This window comes from Phocoena sinus, chromosome 11 (genome assembly GCF_008692025.1).
Source record: "Phocoena sinus isolate mPhoSin1 chromosome 11, mPhoSin1.pri, whole genome shotgun sequence".
NCBI classification, from domain to species: Eukaryota; Metazoa; Chordata; class Mammalia; order Artiodactyla; family Phocoenidae; genus Phocoena; species Phocoena sinus.
The window spans coordinates 23,824,883-23,848,953 of record NC_045773.1 but is presented as its reverse complement, the minus strand read 5'-3'; the positions used below and the strand labels follow the sequence as shown (position 1 = coordinate 23,848,953).

Here is a 24,071-nt window from a genome sequence, read left to right as displayed (position 1 = left end):
TTCTAAGTTTCTGTCCCAACACTAGATGCAGAAGCAACAGTTCTACATAAGTTGCTTAACCAGCTCCCACAATTACTGTTTATATCCCTGTAATAGCTTCTTATTCTTATCATTCTTAGTGGTTCTACTTCTCTGATCAACCCTAACTGATTCAGAAAGAGTAGCTGAAAGAGAGCTGATAGTCATGTTAATATCAGATCAAGAAAAAAAAAGACTGAAAGCAAAAAACAAGGAGACCACTGTATAATGATAAGAGGAACAATTCTCCTGGGAGATGTAGTAAACCTGAACTAAATAGCATAGTCTCAAGATATAAAGCAAAATGTTGCCAGAATTATAATGAAAAATGAATACAATTACTATCTTCATTGGAGTTATTCACATCTATCCGTAAAAGTCTTAGGACCAGGCAGGTAACTTGTTAAGACCATAGAAGATTTGAGCAACACAATGGCAAGAATGGTCTAATGGATGTGTATGGAGTTCTGCACCTAACTGCTAAAGATTATTCATTTTTTTCAAGCACACTTGGAACATTAATAAAAGTGTGTGACCCAATAGTCCACAAAGCAACTTTCAACAAATAGTGTAGAGATAATGTCATACAGATCATTTGGTGTCTGATTATAATGAAGTAAAATTGGAAAGCAATGACGAAAACACAGGCAGTCCATCCCTCCTGTGTGTTTAAAAAATTATCCAACTCTTCTGTAAATAATTCATGAGCCAGTAAATCATAATGTATGTGGTAAAATATTTGTAATTAAAAAATAATACAGGAGGGCTTCCCTGGTGGCGCAGTGGTTGAGAGTCCGCCTGCCGATGCAGGGTACACGGGTTCGTGCCCCGGTCCGGGAAGATCCCGCATGCCGCGGAGCAGCTGGGCCCATGAGCCATGGCCGCTGAGCCTGCGCGTCTGGAGCCTGTACTCCGCAACGGGAGAGGCCACAACAGTGAGAGGCCTGCGTACCGCAAAACAAAACAAAACAAAACAACACAACAACAACAACAAAAAATAATACAGGAATATATATTTTTTCTAAACTAACACAGAGAAGAGTATAATACAAATAAGAGCTTTCCCACCCCCTCACCCACTTACCTTTCTCCAGTTCCTCCTGCCTACTACTAATGGACAACTTCAATTAAAATTATTTTTGTGTATCCACCCAGAAATTGTCCTTTACTATTGTTACTTTCAAATCACATTGTCTTGTTTGTTTTGTATCTATGTATCTATGTATCTGCTTATCTCTCTATCTAGTCTATTTTAATAATCCCAGAACGTTGTTAGGGGCAGGGTACATTAACAGGAATGGACAAGAAAGTGAAGAGAAGGGTCTCGGTTTATAAGTCTTATATCATTTTGTCAAGTAGTATATATCGTTTTTCATTTAATAAAGTAGTGGTATGTATTTGTGTTAGGAAGTTAGAAAAATGAATCAGCCTTTTTAAGATTTACATAAGAAACAAATGTGATATATTGTGGTTTTGTTTTCTGCACACTATTTTCCTTTAGAAAATTTGGATGAGAATCTACAAACTGTTTTGTAACCTAATTTTCTTCTCTTGAGAATATGGTGAATGAGGGTGATGAAAGAGAGAGATTGCACTTTATGGAATTCCCTGGCGGTCCAGTGGTTAGCACTCTATGCTTTCACTGCCGAGGATGCACGGGTTCAATCTCTGGTCGGGGAACTAAGATCCTGTGAGCCGCATGGCACGGCCAAAAAAAAAAAAAAAAAACCAGAAAAAAGGAGAAAACAACTAAAAAAATAATAACTGTTTTGAGATGTAATCCACATACTGTATGATTTATCCATTTAAAGTGTACAGTTCAATTTTTTTTTTTCTGTACTCACAGCTGCAGCCATCGCCACAGTCAGTTATAGAGCATCATCATCGCCCTGACAAGAAACCTTGTACCCATTAGCAGTCACTTCCCATTTCCCCCAACGTTCTCACCTTAGGCAACAACCACTGACCTACTCTGTCTCTATAGATCTGCCTATTCTGGACATTTCATATACATGGAATCCTACCAAGTTTCTTTCTGAGGTGATGAAAATGTTCTAACATTGACTAGGATGATGGTTGCCCATGTCTGTGAATATATTAAAAACCATTGAATTGTATCCTTAAAATGGATGAATTTTATAATATGCAAATTCTGTTGTATTACACTGTTAGAAAGGAATACGAAGAGAATATTATGAAAACCGTATGTTAAAAAAAAAAAAGAAAACCGTATGTTAATAAATGTGACAAATTCTTGAAAGATAAAAACAAAAAATGTGGAATCCTTACAATCTGGTCTTTCATGACTGGCTTCTTTCACTTACATTTTCAAGATTTCATCTATGCTCTAGCAGGTATCATCAATTGCCTATGTTTTTGATTTTCTTGGATACATACCTAGGAGTGGAAATATCAGTCATATGGTAACTTTATTTTTAACCATCTGAGGAACTCGCCAAGGCTGTTTTCTGAAGTGGCTGCACCATTTTACATTCCCACCAGCAGTGTGTAAGAGTTCCAGTTTCTTCTGCACATCCTTGACACCACTTGGTGTTACCTGTCTTTTTCTTTTCTTAAACATTTCTTTTAAAAAAAATTAATTAATCTATTTTTGGCTATGTTGGGTCTTTGTTTCTGTGTGAGGGCTTTCTCCAGTTGCAGCGAGCGGGGGCCACTCTTCATCGCGGTGCGCGGACTTCTCATCGTCACGGCCTCTCTTGTTGCGGAGCACAGGCTCCAGATGCGCAGGCTCAGTAGTTGTGGCTCACGGGCCCAGTTGCTCCGCGGCTTGTGGGATCTTCCCAGACCAGGGCTCGAACCCGTGTCGCCTGCATTGGCAGGCAGATTCTCAACCACTGCGCCACCAGGGAAGCCCCTACGTGTCTTTTTTTTTTTTTTTTTGCGGCATGCGGGCCTCTCACTGTTGTGGCCTCTCCCGTTGTGGAACACAGGCTCCGGACGCGCAGGCTCAGCGGCCATGGCTCATGGGCCCAGCTGCTCCACGGCATGTGGGATCTTCCCGGACCGAGGCACGAACCCGTGTCCCCTGCATCGGCAGGCGGACTCTCAACCACTGCGCCACCAGGGAAGCCCCTACCTGTCTTTTTAATTATAACAAACAAATAGATATTCAGTGGTATCTTATTGTGATTTTGACTTGCATTTCCCTGGTAACTAATGATTTTGAGCATCTTTTCATGTGCTTATTGGTTATTTACATATCTCCTTTGGAGAAATGTCTATGCGGCTCCTTTGCTCATTCTTTAATTAGGTTGTATTTTTGTTAATAAGTTGTAGGAGCTCTTTATATATTGGCAAAACTTTTTCCCATTCTGTGCATTTTTTCCACTTAATGGTGTCCTTTGAAGCTTAAGTTCTAAATTTTGATGATGTCCAGTTGATCTGTTTTATCTTACATTGCTTGTGCTTTGATGTCGTATCTAAGAAACCATTGCCTAATCTGAGATCATGAAGACATTTATACCTATGTTTTCTTTCAAGAGTTTTATAGTTTTAACTCATATTTTTAGGTCTTTGATCCATTTTGAGTTAATTTTTTTATCTGGTTTGAGGCTGTGGTCTAACTTTATTCTTTTGCGTGTGTATATCCAGTTGACCTAGTGCCGTTTGCTAAACTATTCTTTACCCATGGAATTGCCTTGGCACCCTTGTCAAATACTAATTGACGTAAAGGTGGGGTTTATTTGTGGACCCTGTTCTATTCTATGGATCTCTACGTCTATCCTTATGCTACTACCACAGAGCCTTGATTACCACAGCTTTGTAGTAAGTTTTGAAATCAGAAGTGTGAGTCCTCCAGCTTTGTTCTTCTCTGTCAGGATTGTTTTGCCTCTTCTGGGTCTTTTGCATTTTTATGTGAATTTTTTTTTTTTTTTTTTTGCCTCACCTCACGGCTTGCTGGATCTCAGTTCCCCAACCAGGGATTGAACCCGCACCATGGCAGTGAAAGCCCGGAATCCTAACCACTAGGCCACCAGGGAACTCATTATGTGAATTTTAGGATGAGCTTGTCAATTTCTTGCAAAATGAGCTTGCAAAAAAAGCAACTGAGATTTTGATAGGGATAACATTGAATCTGCAAATTAATTTGGGGAGCATACCATCTTAACAAAAATGCTTAAATTTTCCAATCCACAAACATAGACTGTCTTTTCATTTCTTTAGGACTTCTGTAATTTCTTTTAACAGTGTTTCATAGTTCCACAGTATACGTTTTACGCTTCCTTTGTTAAATTTATTCCTAAGTAATTTATTCTTTTTGATGTTATTGTAAATTGAACTTTTTTCATTTCATTTTCAGTTTATTGCTACTGTATAGAAATAAATTCATTTTTGTATATTGATCTTGTATCCTCCGACCTTGCTGAATTAATTAGTTCTAAAGTTTAGTGGATTCTTAAAGATTTTCTGTAAACAAGATCGTATCATCTACACATAGAGCTAGTTTTACTTATTTCTGTACAATCTATATGTCTTTTATTTCATTTTCTTGCCTAAGTGCTCTGGTTAGAAGCTGTACTACAGTGTTGAATAGGAGTGGTGAGATTGGACATCCTTATCTTGTTTCTGATCTTAGGAAGAAAGTATTTAGTGTTTCAGTACTATTTCTGTCATAAAAGGTTACATTTTGTCAGTGCCTTTTGTTCATCTGTTGAAATAATCATGTGGTTTTATTCTTTATTTTACTGATATGGTGTATTACATTAATTGATCTTCAAATGTTAAACCACTCTTGCATTTGCAACCCAAATGTTAAAACTCACTTGATCATGGTATATAATACTGTTTATATAGTGCTAGATTTATGTACTAGTATTTTGTTGAGGACTTACTTTGTTCATAAGAGATACTGGTCTGTAGTTATCTTTTCTTGTGTCTTTGACTGGTTTTGGTATCAAGGTAAAACTGGACTCATAGAATGAGTAGGGAAGTGTTAAGATAATTTCTTTATAAATTATTGTAAAGAAAAGTCATATTAATTATATCATTTTGGTTGATGAACACATATCAGATACTAATATATTTGGCAATCCAGGAGAAAAGGAATTATGGAGGATATAATCTCAGTTTTAAAGAAAAGTGAGGGTTTCCCTTTTCATGTGATAATTTGAATTGTTGAGGTTATGATGTGTAATACGGAAAAAAGATGACCTCTGGTCTTCTTCAGCATTTTTGCATTTATTTATTTATATCTGGGATAAATGTATAATTTTATACTTTCCCGTTACTATACAATGAATTCCTTGATCTAAGAAATCATTTGGATGGTTCCTTGAAGAGAATGTTGAAAGAAATTAGCCTGAAAGACACTAAATTCACGGAAGTGTTTTCTATAAAACTTCCTTTTGTCATTGGTTTAAAAATGATTTTGCAGAACCTAAGCTAACTCTGGATTAAAAAAAAAATTGCCTTCATAATTTACTGAGCTTTTTAGTGTGATGAGACTAACAATATATTAATTTTTAAAAAATTTTTTATTAATTTATTTTTGCTGTGTTGGGTCTTCGTTTCTGTGCGAGGGCTTTCTCTACTTGTGGCAAGCCGTTGCCACTCTTCGTCGCGGTGCGTGGGCCTCTCGCTATCGCGGCCTCTCCCGTTGCGGAGCACAGGCTCCAGATGCGCAGGCTCAGTAGTTGTGGCTCACGGGCCTAGTTGCTCCGCGGCATGTGGGATTCTCTCAGACCAGGGCTCGAATCTGTGTCCCCTGCATTAGCAGGCAGATTCTCAAGCACTGCGCCACCAGGGAAGCCCACAATATGTTAATTTTTGAGGAGCAAGGAGCATAAAGTAGTAGTTCCTTTATGAGCCAGAGACCCCTTTAGGAATCTAGTGAAATCTGTGGTTGTCTCTCCAGGAAAGTGAACATACGGACAATTTGTGTACAATTTCTGGGAATTTTCATTCCCCCCACTCTTACCCAAAGTAAGGACTCCAGTGCTTGAATTCTGCCTGAATATTGGTTTAGTCTGTGATTTAAAAGCAATATATATTTAATGTAAAACAATCTTTGAACCTGTTATCCTTGGTTTAGATTGTGTTTTTGTGATTATGTTCTGACATTAGAACCTCATTGCATGCAGTTATTTTCGAGTATATATACTCAAGAATAACAAATGGTGTGTCAGAGTTTCATTGTCTCCCAGCTTGTAAAAATTCTGTCCCTTTGACTGCTCTTGCCTCTATTTTAGAATTGCCTGTTGCTCTGATTTAGTTTAAATATATCCTCGTAAGTTCACTTGGTTTACATTTTCTATTACGCTGCTGAGAGCAAGCAGCAAAAAGAACTTGGCCACTTTTTTTTCATTTCCCACAGGGCCATCTTGCTTGAAAGCTGGTTTGCCATGTTGGAGGATAGACTTCCTTCAATTTATAAAATTTCTGTCTCTTAGACTTTGGAAGAATATATAAAGTGGTATAATTAAATAGGGCAAAGGGTAGCTGTTAGATCCGTCATGTTAGTGATGCAGCTTTCCATTTGTAGAAAACACTGTATTCCAATATGTTAATATCTGTAACTGGTAATTTTTAAAAAATTGGAGCCTTTTAAATGTAATATTCTGTGTGAACTGTTGGGCATAGAAAGTGGCGTAGGTAGACTTTAGAGTTACGAAATAGGTATCTGTAAGACTGGAAATAAATAATTCTAGGACATTTTTATCTTTATTGTGTCTCTTATGGTTTCCATGGTCCCTTAGGCAGTAAGGCCTCATGTCAGATGCCTTTTTATAGTTTCTGTGATGCCTGGAGAGCCTTCAGAGGAGAACTGGTCAGCAGCAGGTACATAGATTGAGGATTTCACCTGTGAAACATCTCTTGCTGTTGACTTTATTTGATTTTAATTCAGTTACAGTTTAGTATGCTAAGAATTTTGTTAGATGTATGAAGTTTGTGAAATGTGGTTCTGGTGCTCCTATAATCTTTAAACGTTCTTAAAAAACTTCCTGCAACCATTCAGTATCATTGTTCTTAATAAATGCTTCAGACCCGTACCTACTGCCTTTCTGTTTTAGTAATTTGCTTTCAGTTTCATAGAGCATAAATTGGTTGCAGACTCAGCCAAGTGTGGTCGCTGTAAGTAAGAGAAAGAAACAGATGAATTTAGGAGGAACGAATAAGGAATATAAAACAAAGAACGTTTATTTCTGTCAGTGATCAGAAAGGTATAAAGAGACCAAGAGAAAATCAGATATAGCTTAGTGCAGTCATTGTTCTGTAACCATCTGCGCTGATATAAGATGGTTATGTTGCAGACACATTCCTTAGAAACAATACCATATTTTTGTTGGCATTGAATGTGTCCACAGTTACTTTGTTGTAGTGATGGTAAGTGTGTGAAACTTAGAAACAAAAGAACACTGCTGTAATAACCATTCCCTGTAGCAGCAGCTTGATTAAAGGTTAATGAGAAATCAATAAAACTATAATTACAAGCTTCTACCTAATGTTTGTGATTTGGAATACAGTAAAATCGATCAAATAAGATTTAATATGTAACAACACTGAGAAGAGTCCCGTTTGTGCCATTTTTATTAGGTTTGCTGTACCAAATCTCTAAATCCCTGCCTCAATTATTTTACAGCTCCGTTTTCATCAGACACAGAAAAAGCCCTGTGAGAAGTAGAATCTGTAATTAGATCAGAAGGGTTGGGGTGGGTTTACTTTAGTATAACAGATGCTATAACATTGCAGTGGTAGTTTTTTTTTTTTTTTTTTTTCAACTTTAGGATTTGACTTTTTCTGGGTCTTATCCTACTTACGGACTTAGTTAATATTGTTTTCAGAAATAGAAGAATTATTAAAATTTCTTTGCTGCTGAAATGGCCCCTGTGAATTTTATGTGCTCATGGGTGATGTCTGTGGATGTCCTTACACACGTAGATGCCGGTAGATTTTTCTTTCCAGTCCTGTTCTAACTTGGGATTGAGAAAGCTAGGAACTCAGTGATACCATGTTTCGTAAATGCTTTTCTGACAGCCTCTATAACAGTACTTCACACAACCGTGTGGCCCAGGGAGCACCTACTTTAGGATCATTTGCCTGGGCAGCAGGTTACAAATAAAGATTTTTGGAGGTGGCGTTGTGGGCCCTGCATTTTAAACAAGATTCCTAGATGTTTCTGGTGTTCAGTGATGTATAAGCACCACTCATAAAGGATTATCAAAAATTTTGATTTATACCCCAGTGGTAAATATTTCTATTGAGTTGACTTGGCAGTCATGTGCGTAAGAATATTTTAGTAGGTGGGGAGCGCACTGATCAAAAGTGTGATTCCTTTTGTTTTCCTCAGAATTACATACTTTTAGGCCTACTAAAAAATCCTAGTTTAATAAACTGGTTAGTTTTGAGGGTGGCAGTGTCCTGCAGTCATTTGAGGGGCTCGTTGAACATCAGGATGTGGGTTAAGCACGTCGTTTTTATTCAGCTTCCCCACGGAATTGGCTGCTTGGAGGATTAGATGCATTGCTGTCAGGAGCGTTAGCAGCTACACAGCATGGGGCATGTGTTGCTTATCGTTGTGTTTTCCCTAGCAGGGATTTAAGTTCTTTTTAACTATGCTGTTAATATCATGGTTTAAAGTGTATGCATAGTGTTTTTCATGACCTCTACTGGCCTTTTCTAAGAACCACTGAGCAAAACAATGGAAGAAAGGTTAACAACTTTTGAAATGTTTTTCATCTTTTGAAATGATCATGATATGTTTTGAAACATCTGTAAATTAACAGAGAGGAACTCTCATTTGCACTTGTGTTAGCAGTGTGTCAGACTCTTGTGCAGTTGTGTAATTGAGTCATGGAAGATAAGTTGAGTGGAAAATAAGATGGTATCCCTGAAGTGCAGTGTCACTGTCACGTCAGAAGGAAGCTCTCAGGAATGCTGCCGATGAAAATGCCTGTGTGTGGCACGATGCACGGAGGCAGGAGGGTAGAGACAGTGCTAGGAAATCCGCTGTACCATTAGAAGCTGCAACCGAACTGTTAGATACCCAGCCACACTCACACAGGCACTTTGCTTTCTGAGGCATCTAAGCACGTGCCTCTCCCAAGGGGGCCTTTTGCCCTTTTCTCCTATCTGTTCATTTTCCATTGTGCCTGGGAGCTTTTTTTCACTTCAGAGCATTAAGTACATAAGGCAGACAGACTTTGTAATTCCTTCTTAGGAATGCTAAATTATAAGAATTACACAAAGAATTTTCTATAGAATTGCGAAAAATAACTTCCTTTCCGTTGCCTTTCCTTTTTATGTCCTTTCCCCACTTGGACCTCTTTGATTCCTTTTATATCAGCTGCTTTTGTTCAGCTCCTCTTAGTTTCCTCCACCACTTTTGTTGTCCTTACCTGCCAGTGTGGATTTAGATCTTAAGACGGCCTAGTGTGTTCTCGGCACTGAGGATAAAATGACAAGATACTGCCTTTAGAGAGTTGCAGTCTAGACGTGCAGATGGACATGTAAGTATGGAAGTACACTAAAGGGTTACAGGTATTTTAAGAAAAGTAAGTACAAGAGCCTGAAGGGAAGTGGATTAGAGTGGGTGGATGGATGTTGATTCAGGAAAGGCCTCAGAGAATAGCTAGTCCTTGAGCTGCGTTTTGGACGATGATTGTTAGGCGGGCGAGTCCAAGGAGGGCTATTGAATTTAGGCAAAGCCCTTGTTCGACGCCTTCCAGTTTCATGTGGAGCACAGATGTGACCCGGTCGTCCCGGAGGGCCCTGCCTACTCTGGTGAGGAGGTTTTGCCTGTTATCCTCTGAAGGGCTGAGCAGGAGAGCACCACTGGTTGGTGTTTTGAGAACATCCTTTGGCAGCTGTGTGGAGTTGGGCGTGGTGTGTGAATGGAGGGGAGGACACTGTTGTAGAAATCCCGAGGAGAGAGATGACTAGAGCCTCCACTGAGGCAGGGCAGGGGATGCAGAGGGAGAAGGTGAGTTGACGAGAATCAAGGTGGAGGTTCTTCCTTTAAAAGCCCTTCTGGCAGCGTTCCTTCAGTGCCTCTTCCCTCGTGGGTACCTGTGTCATCTCGTTGTGTGTCTGTGGTGTGTGCATGCTTGAGCTTGCTGTCAGTCTCCCGAGCTCAGCTCAGAAGCACACCCCAGCTCTCCAGCTGTCCCGGCCCTCTGAGCCCGAGCTGACAGTGGTAAGGGGAGGAAGAGGGCAGGGCCTGGCAGGACCCCTGTGCAGCGATGATCCTGTTGGTGGTCATTCCTTAAAGTACTCGCATGGATGTGCTGAGAGACTTTTCGCAGAGGCACTTGTCAGGGAGCAGCTTACCCACCGTCCCTCCACTTTCCCGATGGCTTCTTTCTCCGCCGCATTTCAGACTGTTTTCTGTTGCGTGGACTTGTTCTCTCTGATGTGGTATGCAGCGTTCCTTCAGGTGGTGTTGACTTACGAGCTTGGCCAGTGCGTTTCATTGATCGTCTTGTGTAGTTAGTGCATGGGAGGGAAGGGGAGCTCCGTGTTGGCTTTTTCTTTAAGAGCAGTGTCAGTTTATGCTACACAAATTAAGTTTAGCTTTATAGAAACAATGAGTATGATTTTCATGTAGGATGATGAAGCTGGAGAATCCTACTTAAACCACAAGGATGTTACTTGGTCCGTACCACCACTACACTGTTAATGGAAAAACCGAAAACTTCTCTCCAAGATGAAGTTAAGATTAACCGCTTCTGTGGGAGTCTGCACTTTGTCAGTGACAGAACTTTATTTTTTAACATATTGTTAAGAGTAGGGTTCTTGGTAGCATAATGAATTAAATGCCGCTGTCACAAATTTGCTTTGGTTTGTAATTGAATACTTGTAGATATATGAGTGCCTATTATATATCTAGTGCTGTGATTGGTGCTAAGAAACAATAAGAAATTTTGACCCCTGTTCTTGAGGCGCATATAAAGAAGTTGGATACATTTATTAAATAGGTAGAGAGTATTTTGAGGACCTCTGAAAGGAGGCAGCTTATGGATCATGAGCTGTCAAGTTACGCAGGTGAGGGTCAGAATGGTGACTTGTCTGTGTATTTGCTCTGTGTCTATAGGTCCTTTATGCAAGCTTACCAAGCTGTTGTCTTCCTTATCTTGAAAAGTCAGGTTAATGCTACCTCACTCACAGTTCTTGTAAAGCTTAAGTGATACAGCACTTCTAAAGTGCTCAAGCCTATAGCATCTGATACATAAAGTGTTCATTAAGTGTTGGTTCTGGTCCCATGTCACACAAATTGCTGTTCGGAGCACACTTTTAGAATTTTATAGTTTTGGGAAGGCTGTCCGTTCAGAAAATGAAGAAATTGAAATTCAAAGAAGTTTAGTGCTGTACACAAGGTTTCCCAGCTGCTGTGGGTGATAAAACACCATTGCAGAGTGAATAGTTAGACAAATATTACACCTTCATTTTCTACTTTTTATGTCATCTTTTAAAAATGGCAGAACTGATGCACAACTGGAGATGGGAGGTATATTACTTGGGTAATGCTAAGAACTCAGATCACTCTGGGTTTCTTAAACTAAGACAAGGTGAGGATTCTAAAACTTGCCTTTGGTTACATTGGTGGGCAAAACAGCAGCCCCCTGAAGATGTCCTAGTCCCTGAAACCTGTGGCCATGTTACCTAACATGGCAAAAGGGACTTTGCAGATGTGATTAAGTTGAGGATTTTGAGATGGGAAGTTTTTTCTTGCATCATCCAGATGAGCCCAGTGTAATCACAAGGCTCCTTATAAGAGGGAAGTGGGAGTGTCAGAGAGGTTTTAGGACGTGAAGCTGCTGGCTTGAAGAAGGAGGAAGGGGCCGCAAACCAAGGAATGCAGGGGGCTTCTAGAAGCCCCCTTGATTTTTAGCTCACTTAGACACATTTTGGACTTCTGAGCTCCAGAATTAGAATAGATTTTTGTTGTTTTAAGCCACTAATTATGTGGTAATTTGTTACAGCAGCAATAGGAAATTAGTGTAGTTAGCATTACAGTCTCCTCCATTTTCAGATTTTATATTAGTTGAAGTCTATAAATCCATCCATGAGACTTGTCATCAAATGTGAAATCATGGCCCCATTCTGTTACAGAAAGTTATAAAAGTGAAAAAGCCGTTGGAAGCTTACCTCTGGGTTCTGTAAAATTCTGTAAATAACTTCAAGACACAGGGCCTAAAAGATATAAATTATTTTTGTTGAGAAGACTATTAACTTTTTGTCTAGAGTCTGGGTTATCAAGAATGTTAGTTTTGTCAGGAAAGAGAAGACCTATACTTACAAAAAAATTATCTTTTCTTTCCATGCCTATTGGCTATTTGTATACGTGGAAAGAGGCTTATTTATAAGGAATAAAGGCATGGTGAAGTTATAACTCAGTATGAGTGGATAAAATTTAAACCCTAAGGAAGGTACATTTGGATTTAACAATTACCTTTTGCATTATTTTATCAACAGCTGTGATTCCATTTGTAACCAGCAGATGGCAGAATTGACAAACAGATGAACTGTTCACTTGTAGGGGTTTTGAATTTAAATGGTGGTGTAGAAAGATAATGTTAGGTGTTCTTAATTTGGAAACCTGCTTTCTAGAAACAATTTTGGGAATGTGGAATAAAATACAAGTAAGTAAACTGTGCTTTTAAAGAAATTTTAGAGTGCCCTGAATTTTCATTCTCTCTCATTAATTTGCCACTTGGAGTTTACTCTGCAAAGTCTAAAGTAGCTTTACTTTGAATGTGATTAAACTTTGATTGGCTCTATTCAACTTACTTAAGTTTCTGTTGAACTAATTATAGAGTTGCTGGTTTAAACATGAAGAATTAGCTTATAATTAAACCTGGAACCTTTAAACTCATTAGCCGCATGTAAACATGATGTACCTTTAGTGAAAAATAATTCTGGATCAGTCTCCCAGGGCAATAGAAATAAAAGCAGAAATAAACAAATGGGACCTAATCAAACTTATAAGCTTTTGTACAGCAAAGGAAACCATAAACAAAACAAGAAGACATCCTGTGGACTCAGAGAAAATATTTGCAAACAGTGTGACTGACAAGAGCTTAATTTCCAGAATACACAAATAGTTGATACAGCTCAATAACAGAAAAACAAACAACCCAATCAAAAAATGGGCAGAAGACCTAAATAGACATTTCTCCAAAGAAGACATCCAGGTGGCCAATAGGCGCATGAAAAGATGCTCAACATTGTTAATTATTAGAGAAATGCAAATCAAAACTATAATGAGGTATCACCTCACACTGGTCAGAGTGGCCATCATCAAAAAGTCTACAAGCAATAAATGCTACAGGGGGTGTGGAGAAAAGGGAACCCTACTACACTGTTGGTAGAAACGTAAATTGGTACACCCACTATGGAAAACAGTATGGAGTTTCCTTAAAAAACTAAAAACAGAGTTGCCATATGATCTAGCAATCCCACTCCTGGGCATATATCTGGAGAAAACTATAATTGATAAAGATACATGCATCCCAGTGTTCATAGCAGCACTATTTACAGTAGCCAAGACACGAAAGCAACCTAAATGTCCATGTCCATCGACAGATAAACAGATAAAGAAGTTGTTGTGAGTATATATGCATATATATGTATATGTATATGCACAAACACACACAGAATGCAATATTACTCAGGCATAAAAAAATGAAATAATGCCATTTGTAGCAACATGGATGGACCTAGAGATTATCATATTAAGTAAAGTAAGTAAAAGAAAGACAAATATCATGATATTACTTATATGTGGGGAATCTAAAATATGATACAGATGAACTTATTTACAAAACAGAAATTGACTCAGACATAGAAAACAGACTTAGGGTTACCAAAGGGGAAACGGGGAGGGACAAATTAGGATTTTGGGATTAGCAGATACAGACTACTATACATAAAATAAACGACAGAGACCTACTGTATAGCACAGGGAACTATATTCAATGTCTTGTAATAGACTATGATGGAAAATAATCTGAAAAAGAATATGTATATATAAAATAACAATCAGTTTGCTGTACAAGAAACTAACACAACACTGTAAATCAACTATACTTCAATTAAAAAAAAATTCTGGGGATGATAATCAAAAGATTTGGGTTTTACCCTTGCTCCCTAGGCCAAATAGTACCCTGACCTTTGGTAACTTCTATCTCAGATTGATTTATGTATTAAATACTGAGATAATTAGCTTCTAATATGAGACCAATATTTATAGGCTGTTGATTAAGTTTCCTAAGTAAAAGTCTTAAGTTGGGTATTTTTTTAGGAACTATGTTGAAGTAGTTGGGTAAAAGATACAGTGTTAATACAAGTTACTGTGGGTGATGTCCAGCCACTTTGAAGAGCATTTCAAGAGTGAGAGGATGGAAGTGAGACTATAAGTGGCTGCCAGGTGATGTGTGGAAGTCTGGAGCTTGGCTTGGGCAATGAATGAACCAGGGAGTTTAGCAGCATCTTTCTCACTCTCTCCTTTCTGCCTTCACTCATTTTACAATACCTAATGTGAGGCCAGAGTTCACTGTGATTTTTTTTCCTTTCATACGGTTAGTCTTAGGACTTGTAGTTTTGCATCTTGGTGGTCAGTGAATACTAAAAGGAGACATTCTGCTCTCCATTTCAAAAATGAAAACCATATCAGAAAAGTTTTTATTTATGTTAAAGAAAGAAAAGTCTTAGCAACTTTAATATTGTAATCATTCTCAGTTTAAAGTTCCTCAGATTTTTTGTTAAATTCCACTGAGGCCAGTATTGCCTTTTAATGCTGATTTAAAAAAGACTGGGGACATGTATTTTCTTTATGGAAAGCTTTAGTAGTCTTTTGTTAGAACTTTAACATATACACCATTTTTGGGTTTAATGAAAATGTCACCCTCCCTGGGTCATGGTTTCATACTGAACCCCGGACGTCTGAGGAAAGGATGCTCTGAAGAATGGCTTTACCCCAAGACCCACAGATAACATTACCTTTGTTTCCTTTCATAGGACCATGATACTATAACATGTTTTTGTTCCTGTGCGGTGAAATACTCTGTGGCGGCTCAGATTCAAATCTAAGAAAGATCAGAGTTAATAGAAAACCAAATGGAAGGCAAGGGAGTACGCCAAAATTGCCATGCCGGGGAAGTCAGGAAACCGTGCTGGGTGCTTTGTACCTCTTCTGTTAGATTGTTTTTCATCTGAGAACCTTTACAAAATTTCTCTTCTGCTGCTGTATTTTTAAGAAATAAAAATATAATGTAAGAACATGGAGGGTTACGAAGCATGTATAAATATTTATGCCAAGGCACAAAAGTGGACAATTCGTATTTTCTTGACATATTGGGGTCATATTTCACTCTTGACCTCTTGAGTTGAAAAATACAAGGTGTTAGAGTACCCTTTTCTTTCTTATTTATTTATTTTCCTTTCTGTAATGAGTTTTAGATGCTGGGAGCTGCCCTGTAAGGTTCATGTAAGTTTCAGTGGACTTAATTTTCTATCCTGGTTTATTAGCATGGATTTAAAAGTTTACACTCTTACCGAAAGTAACATAATTTATACCCAGTTTTAGGCCTTAGTGTTAAGCTCTTTAGTCTGTTTTGGGTGTGTGTGTTATTGTCACTAAATTAAAGCTAAATGTTGCTTTTGTCAAGGCTAATAAATAGGATTGCATCTAAAAGCATATTTTAAGTTAGTCCTTTGATTTTATTTTGTTCCTCACTTAAAATCTTTGGTGCATAACAAATGTTTTTGCCCTTTGAAATTATGTTAAAGAAACTTATGAAGTAATCATACATGTTCATTGTAGAGAATTTAGAAAATGCAAGTGGGCAGAAAAGAAGGAGAAACATCACCTGTAATCCAACTCTATTTTTTCTAGTCTTTTTATAACTATATATAAAGATTGTCTCTTCAGTTCAAAGAAAAAAATGTATTTTAAAAATTCTGGAGTATTGGTAAGGTATTTCTTTGGAAATGAGTAATTTTTGCATTTCCCCTCTTGGGTAGTTTTATTTACTTTACGTGAAATAATACCAAAAAATAGTAGATAAAATGTTGTCAAACCTAAATAAGACTTGGAAAAAAATATACCAGAGTGCTTCCTGTCGCCTCCGCCGTCCCAGTTGATTCCAGTTGATTAGTAAAATTAATGCATATTTTCTTTTTGCCCTCACAGTATTTATGTTTAGTAGGAAAGTAATATATTTTAAAAACTATATGGTATAAGTTAATAAGTAAAAAATTTTCAGTTAAAATAGTTTTTTTGGGGGGAATGAGAATAGTGAGGAAATAGTTTATTTGGAGAATAAGGAGAATCTTTTGAAGTAAAAAAGAGAAGGTATGATTGGAGAAAATTAAGAATTTTAGGAATCAAAGCCTAAAAGGGTACCATGAAGATTTCTGGTCCAACAATGCTTGAGAGATCACTGACAAAGCTGGGGCCACAGTCTAGGTCTGAAGACCCTCACCCAGACCACTGCTCATTCCCTCCTGGAGTTGAGCCCTGAATGAAAAGCCCAGTTTAGATGCAGGATGGTACCCTATGCTGAGGGCAGCACAGGCAAAGGTGGTCATCCTAGCAGTGTCGGCATGTGCTTGGGCTCCTGGCTCTACCTTTTTCATAGCCTCTGGGGTCTTCATGTGTTATCCCATTTCTTTCCTAAATTGTCAATCTCTGCCTTGCTGTTACCACTTTCCCCCATCCTATGTACAAATACTTACAATCCTCGATAAGACAAAGAACTTCCTTTAGCCATGAACCCATCTCTCCTAACGTCTCCACCAGCTTCCTGGTGTAGTTCTTTACTTGCCCGCCTCCATCTCTGAATCACTTATGATTCACTGTAATGGGTCTCCTGGCCCAGCCCTCCATTGAAACAATTCTTGGGAACTCCAGTAACCCTCATGTGTGCACTGGTTGATAATCTTGACCCCTTGCTCTGCAAATCTCCATCTGAGACTTCTGGTCCCCTTGAATATCGAGTGGCATTCTTGGTCGCTTTCAGTTGAAATTGATCTTGGCTAACCTGTGGGAAAAAAGGTTGGTTTTTGGAAAGTTGGCAGAGACTGTTAAGTTACTTTCCGCTTCTCCCTCGATTTGGTTTGGGTGGCAGTCTCCCTAACCCTTTGCTAGATCTACATATTCTCAGCCTTCCTAACAAGGGGTGGCCGTGTCACACAATTGTGGCCAAGTGGACACCAACTAGGGGACATCTGAAAAAAAAAGAGGAGGCCCTTTCTTGCCTGGAATCCAGTTGTGTGACAAGGTTACGCTGGAGGATATACAAGCCACGCTTCTCATGAGGCAGCAAGCCTGTGGCTGGACCTAAGTTGGTGACAAGGCCAGGGAGGAGAGTGACTGAACCCTTTGTTTTCTTGAGCTGGGAAGCCTCTCATATATGAGAGTTGAAAACTGGGCGGCCACAGAAGACCAGTGTTCACCATAGCGATTTCCTCCTTCTCATATGTCTGATCAGTTCTTCTCTTTTTGTCTGCTCTGTAAGAGTGGATATTCCTTGGGCTTCCATTCTTGGTCTTTTGACCTTCCCTTTTTGCTCTTTATTTTTATTTTTTTTTTGCGGTAGGTGGGCCTCTCACTGTTGTGGCCTCTCCCGTTGCGGAGCACAGGCTCCGGACGCGCAGGCTCAGCAGCCATGGCTCACGGGCCCAGCCGCTCTGCGGCATGTAGGATCTTCCCAGACCGGGGCACGAACCCGTGTCCCCTGCATCGGCAGGCGGACTCTCAACCACTGCACCACCAGGGAAGCCCTGCTCTTTATTTAGGTAATCTACTCTCTTGGTTCCAGCCATCACCTATATGCTGATGACTTGTATGTCTGTATCTCTAGCCTTGTTATTTTCTAGCTTTATAGTCAGATATTAATTTCTTGGATAGACACAGCCCCTTACATGTGCCACAGATTTCTCCTGCTCAGCATTTCCCAGAGTGAATTTATCCTTTTTGCTCTAAACTTGTTTTTCCTCCTCTGCCCCCCTGGTCTCATTTAATGGCACCACTGTATTGTAGGAGCATCTTACTCTCTCCCCACTCCTGACCTCTTATCAGTCACCAGGTCCTTTCATTTTACTCCTGACTCTTCCCTCAAATTTGAACCTTCTTCTCTGAGCCATATTCATTTCCTGGTACCTTCTATAGAACTGTTGTAGTAGTCTCAGAGCTTGTGTCTTGCCTTCTTTTTGTCTTTCCTCTTTGCTTCTTATCTTTCTCTTCTATCCTGCAACTATTCTTCTACCTACTGCAGCCAGAGTGATGTCCCTAAAGCACAGGTTATCATTCCTCTGCCCAAACTTTGTGTGTATTTTATCTTATTTTTTTTATTGAAGTATAGTTGATGTACTTATATGTTACAGGTGTACAATATAGTAGTTTACAACTTTTAAAGGTTATATTGCATTTATAGTTATTGTAAACTATTGGCTGTGTTGTACACAACACAAACTATCCCTGTGTTTGTATCTTTGTAGCTTATTTTATACGTAATAGTTTGTAACTCTTAATCCCCTACCTCTATATTGCCCCTCCCCCGTTTCCTCTCCGCACTGGTAACTGCTAGCTTATTATCTGTATCTGTGAGTCAGCTTCTTTCTCGTTGCGCTCGCTGGTTCGTTGTGTTTTGTAGATTCCACATCTGAGTGATTCCATACAGTATTTGGCTTTCTCTGACTTCTTTCGCTCAGCATAATGCCCTCCAACTCCACCCATGTTGCTACAGATCCTCTGCCTGAACTGTTCCAGTTGGTCCCATTGTCTATGCAATGAAGTCCAAGCTCCTTGCATGGCATACAGGGCCTTCTTGGCCGTCTGTTCAGTCTTACTCCCCATTACTCTTGACCTTAAACTTGAGGTTTTGGTGGTATGGAATGGCTTGGGTGGGAACACACTGTGGAATGCTAACTTGATATGGGATGATTCTGTTACCCCTGAACACCCTGCTTTCGTATTGTGTGCTTTTCTGTTTCCACTCCCCATCATGCCGTTTTTACCTTTCTTGCCAGCTAATTCTTGCTCCTTTGGAAGGTTCTGTGAAGGCATAATCTCTGGCAGTTTTCCCTCAGTCTGGAGGTTGGACTAAATACCCCTCCTCTCCATTTGCTATGATACTTGTCTTTGCCTCTTTTTAATTTTACTCTCGCTCTTGCCATGTATCAGTATTTATACGTGGCTGTGAGTTCTTTGAAGTCAGGGCACCATCTTAGTCTTCTTTACCAGGCAGTGTCTTGTGCAGTGTCTGGCTCTACGTGTTTTTGTTGAACTGAATCCGGTAAATTTGAAGGGAGACTGTGGGTGGAAAGATACATTGGCCCAAATTGTAGATATCTTTGCAGACAAAAGGCATTCAAATGTTTGATGAACGAAGAAAAAGAAAGTAGATTATATTGTTTTGTGAGTCTTGTCAGTTTGGGGAGAAAAATAACTTCAGGTCATTAATGCACTCCAACTGGTATGTTATCCAAACCATATCAGTTGGAGTGCATCCACAAAAAGTACTGTTACTTTTGAGCTACTTTTCAGAGGTGATACACCCTTGTTAGCTGACTCCATGACACCTAGAATCACATTACCTGCCATCCCTATCCCTTGTTTCCTGGGGTTGCTGAGGCCTACATCTGTTCTGTGCCTGCTCTGCTCTTACCAAGGCTAATACCAAAGAAGGATTTGCCAGTGTTTATACCTAGAGCAGGGGTTGGCAGACCATCACCTGTCTTTATAAATAAGATTTTATTGGAACACAGTCACACCATTCACTTACATATTATTATCTATGGCTGCTTTTGTGTTCCCACAGCATGGTTGCACCATTCTGACAGAGACCATTTGGCTGGCAAAGTCTAAAATATTTACTATTTGATGTTTTACATTAAAAGTTTGCTGATTTGTACCTTAGAGCTACTTAACATTAGAAATACAAAGCCTTATATAATATCCAAATTGGGTAGTCATCTCAAATTAGGGATTAGGAGACTCTTGAAAAGGGCAAACATCCTGTTTGATGGGACGGTTTTGTTAAATTTCCTGTTGTTTCCATTTTGCTGCGTGTGTCACTGAAGATTGTCCACATTTCTTACTGTGCCTCAAATACATATATTTGTATATGAAATACATATTGTGAAAGTTTTAAAATTAATCTCCTTAACCACATACAAAATACTGAACACCAGAGTCAGGTGTGTGAATTCCACATTGGAAAAAAAGTTTGTATCCTTGACAGGCTGCTTAGTGTACAGAGGCTTCAATACAGGACTTCCATTAAAACAGTTTAAAATATCAGTTTATATGTCTCCCTCCCTGTCGCCTGCTGCCCTTTCCCCTGCCTTCTGTCCTTCAGTGGGCAGACCAGTTCTTTCCGGTTTGACCAATTCTTAATATTTCTGAAGATAAGTGGGCTACTGAAGGCGGAGTCCTGGAAGTGTGAGGTTGAGTGGTGTGTAACTGACCCTGGCATGTCACCAAGGGTGATGTTACAATTGTTTGTTGACTAGTCGGGACCTACGTCAACTCAAATGCTGGAGCAGGGCCCGGGAGTGCCTGGAGTTACTCCTCAGCTGTTGGGTGGTGGGGAGGTCGGGGGGTGCTGCGGTTGGGATCTGGCCGAGGCTGGGGGTGGGGTGGGTTGGAGGGTTTGGGGTAACCAGCCGCTTTTCAGTCTTGCCTCTACTACTGACGTGTGTTACTCCAGTAAAGCTAAGGCCCTTTTGATTCATTCATTGAGCAAACATGTTTGAAATGGCTGTCATGTGACCACCAGATGTCCTCGTAGGTACTGGGAGTTCAGAATGAGTGCATGTGCTTCTTCCCATCGAATGGCTTACAGACAGATTTGTTTGGAGAGTGAGGCAGGAGGTAGGAGGATCTACGTGGGACCAGGGAGGAGAGATTCTGTGTTGGTAACACAATGCATGTCCAGTAATGCTCTAAGTGTTTTAGGTTAAAAAAACAAAACAAAACCGAAAAAACCCCCAACTTTTTGCATCTTGAACTGAGCCTGTACATTATGCTTTTGTTTAACTGTAATTGTTGCTTATGAAGCTGTTTCCTTTTTCATAGCAGTTACTTCTTTTTAAGGATATGATTAAATTTGTATATTTTAGGTTGCTTGCCTGATTCGAGTTCCTTCTGAAGTAGTTAAGCAGAGGGCACAGGTATCTGCTTCTTCAGGAACATTTCACATCTTCTCTAACATCTTATGTCAAGAGGTGAGAATATGTTTTTAAGCTCTCTTATTGAGAATATTGTGTGGTAGCTAATAGGAACACTGTGGCCCTCATCCTAGGAGCCTTAGAAGAGACCTCAAAGCTAAATTTGTCGTCCAATTATAGCAACTTTTTATGCTAAGATTATCTTTGCCTTTCCATTGTTTTCAAAATTTTTAGTTTCATTTTTATTTCTTTTTCAAATTTCTAAACAACCACACTACTAAGTGTGTGTCCTACATTGCAGTAGTCTTATCTTATCATTCTTTTGGAATCAGATATGGAATAAATAGTGAATATGTAAAGTGAATAAAGATATTATATTAAAACATCAGTATAGAATTTGAGGACCCATGGAAGAGACCTGTGGTAATGGACTGATATTAGTGACCAATGTCGTAATGTTTATATAAAAATGTAATTCGTCTTGTACTGGTTCATGTTAACCTGTGGATCAAATTTCATGCGTGCTGGCCATGTGGCTAGGGACCAGTGAGCTGCTCTTCTTTATAGTTTGTACAGAAGCCCTTTTTTTCTTTAAAATGGAATCAGTCACATGAAAATTTCAGTGAGTCTAGGTTTTAGAAAAGTTTTATTCTTAATCCCTCTGTCATCTAGGTGAGCAGACATTGAGTGTTTAATTGTGTGATTGAGATCAGTTCAGTAAAGGGTCCCTGTTGAATCGTGTGGATAGTTAAACAGATAAGTCAAGGCTTGTCTAGAGGTATCTCTCACTTTTGAGAGATTATTCACGCATTGTGACGTCTTATAGTTGAAACTATAAAATATAGTTCTGTTCTTTTGTGAAAGGATAATTGGCATTCTGTGTGCATTTGGTTTTGAAAATATGTTTATTTAAAGCTTCTCAAGTATTTTTTTTTCAAGAGAAGAAATGTAGAAAATAAGTAAAGTTTAATTAATATGTAGTCAGCTTTATTATTAGAGATGTTCCCATTTTAAAAGGAGCTGATCAGAGCTTTATATACTTTAAGCCAGTTTAAAAGCTTTAACCTCTTATACAACTGTAGTCATTGTGAATATTTCAAAACTCAAACTTTAGAAAAGGTAAATGTGCTTCATGCAGAATGTCATTTAGAAGTCTCTGCTATTCTAACTTTCTGAGGTCTTGGCTTTTTGTTTGTTTCAGGGCATCCAAGGATTATATCGAGGCTACAAAAGCACTGTTTTAAGAGAGGTAAGTAACTTAATTTCCAATATTGAACTACAAAAGAATGATATGCTTTGTTTAGTAAATTTATTTGGAGAGACTGGTTTAAGAAATTACAAAGGGAAATTATCACTTTTTAAAACACTGTTTAGTCTTATCTCGGCTCTTACATCCGATGACTGGGTAGGATGGGTCAGCTGAAAGAGCAGCCCCAGTGGTCAGAAGGCCCATCCTAGAGCTTCAGTCTTGTCATAGGCGGCTACATGGCTGTGATAGCTAAGATAGGAAGAAATAACTACTAAGGGTAAGATATCAAGTTAATTACTATAATATACAGAATGAGTGAAAAATTGCTAAGGAAAGATGCACCCTGGGAGACAAGTGTCCCAAAGGTCTATTTTTATGTGAAAAATCATGCAGTTAGCTCTTGTCTTCCTGATAGCAAAATATGATGAATTGGGAAGTTCAGTCTGCACTGGAGAGCTGACCCTGCCCGTGACTTGCAGTGCAGTGTGCCCCCAGAGCAAGCCTTCCAGTTCCGAAATTCTGTGGTTCTCTATGTGGTCAGTGTTTTCTTTTTTTGGTTGAAAAAGCAAAGTGATTTTAGTACATATATTACTGCAGGAAGCATGTTTTAATTTTTGGCTCATATAGAGGAGGCTATTTTGAAGTTTAAAAGTTGATTTATAGATAACTGGGATATGGGATATAAAAGAAGTCTTTGGTTTGGGACGTAAGTTTTTTTTTTTTTTTAGTGAGTTTAAATCCTAGGGTTTTTTGTTTTTTAGCTTTTTGATATATAATTGACAAATAGGATTGTGAGGCATTCATAGTGTACAGTGTGATGATTTGATATAGGTATACATTGTGAAAAGGATTAGGACATAATCTATTAAAATACAGAAGAGATTCTGCATACCTCTGCTCTGAATCCTTGTTTTCTGTTTGGATTTCCCTTGGATGCTAAAACATTCTCATTTATAAAAATGTGTTTAATTTAAATATATATTGTCATAATTAGCAGAATATTGAAATCTTTGAAGTCTGAATTTTACTTCCAGGTAGTCTTTTTGTTTGTTTTGTTTGTTTGTTGTTAGTGTAGATTACAGTCTTCTTTATGAAACACCAGCACTGTTACATGTTATTTAAAGCTTTGATTTCCACAAAGTAATAACCTTTAGAGTAGTGTGGTGTAGTTGATGTATATCTTGGAAAAACTCCTGAAGGGAGACTGAATGTTTCAAAATTAGTTATTTGTGTGAAGATGACTTCTGCCTTTCAAAATACCACCTGCACTGTATCTTCATTCTGTACTTATTTTCCCACTCACTAAATACATGTTATTTACTCAGGTTTCACCTGGGTGAGGTGCAAAAAGAGGGGGCAATAAACCGTTTTTTGTTTTTCTGAGAGATGCTGAATAAATGAATGTATTTACATGCCAGAGAATACTGGTTATGCATACAAATAGATAAAACACATGGTTACAACTGCATTCTATTCTTTTAAAAATTTGTGGTTTTTTTTTTTTTGGTGGCTCACGGGCCTCTCACTGCTGTGGCCTCTCCCATTGCGGAGCATGGGCTCCGGACGCGCAGGCTCAGCGGCCATGGCTCACGGGCCCAGCCACTCGGCGGCATGTGGGATCTTCCCAGACCGGGGCACGAACCCGTGTCCCCTGCATCGGCAGGCGGACTCT

The 24,071-nt window shown here is 39.0% G+C and overlaps 1 protein-coding gene across 3 annotated transcripts in view; it reads left to right on the top strand.

Annotated features, from left to right (window-relative positions):
- SLC25A26 (solute carrier family 25 member 26) overlaps positions 1 to 24,071 on the top strand; it is a 152,992-nt gene that overhangs the window by 18,033 nt on the left and 110,888 nt on the right. For all 3 annotated transcript variants that reach the window (XR_004352178.1, XM_032648474.1, XM_032648475.1), the window contains 2 exons: positions 21,103 to 21,207; positions 22,352 to 22,399. Coding sequence is in view for 2 of the 3 variants with exons in the window: in XM_032648474.1 (XP_032504365.1) it covers positions 21,103 to 21,207; positions 22,352 to 22,399 (153 nt within the window). In the remaining variant the exon portion in view is untranslated. The remainder of the gene's footprint in view (positions 1 to 21,102; positions 21,208 to 22,351; positions 22,400 to 24,071) is intronic.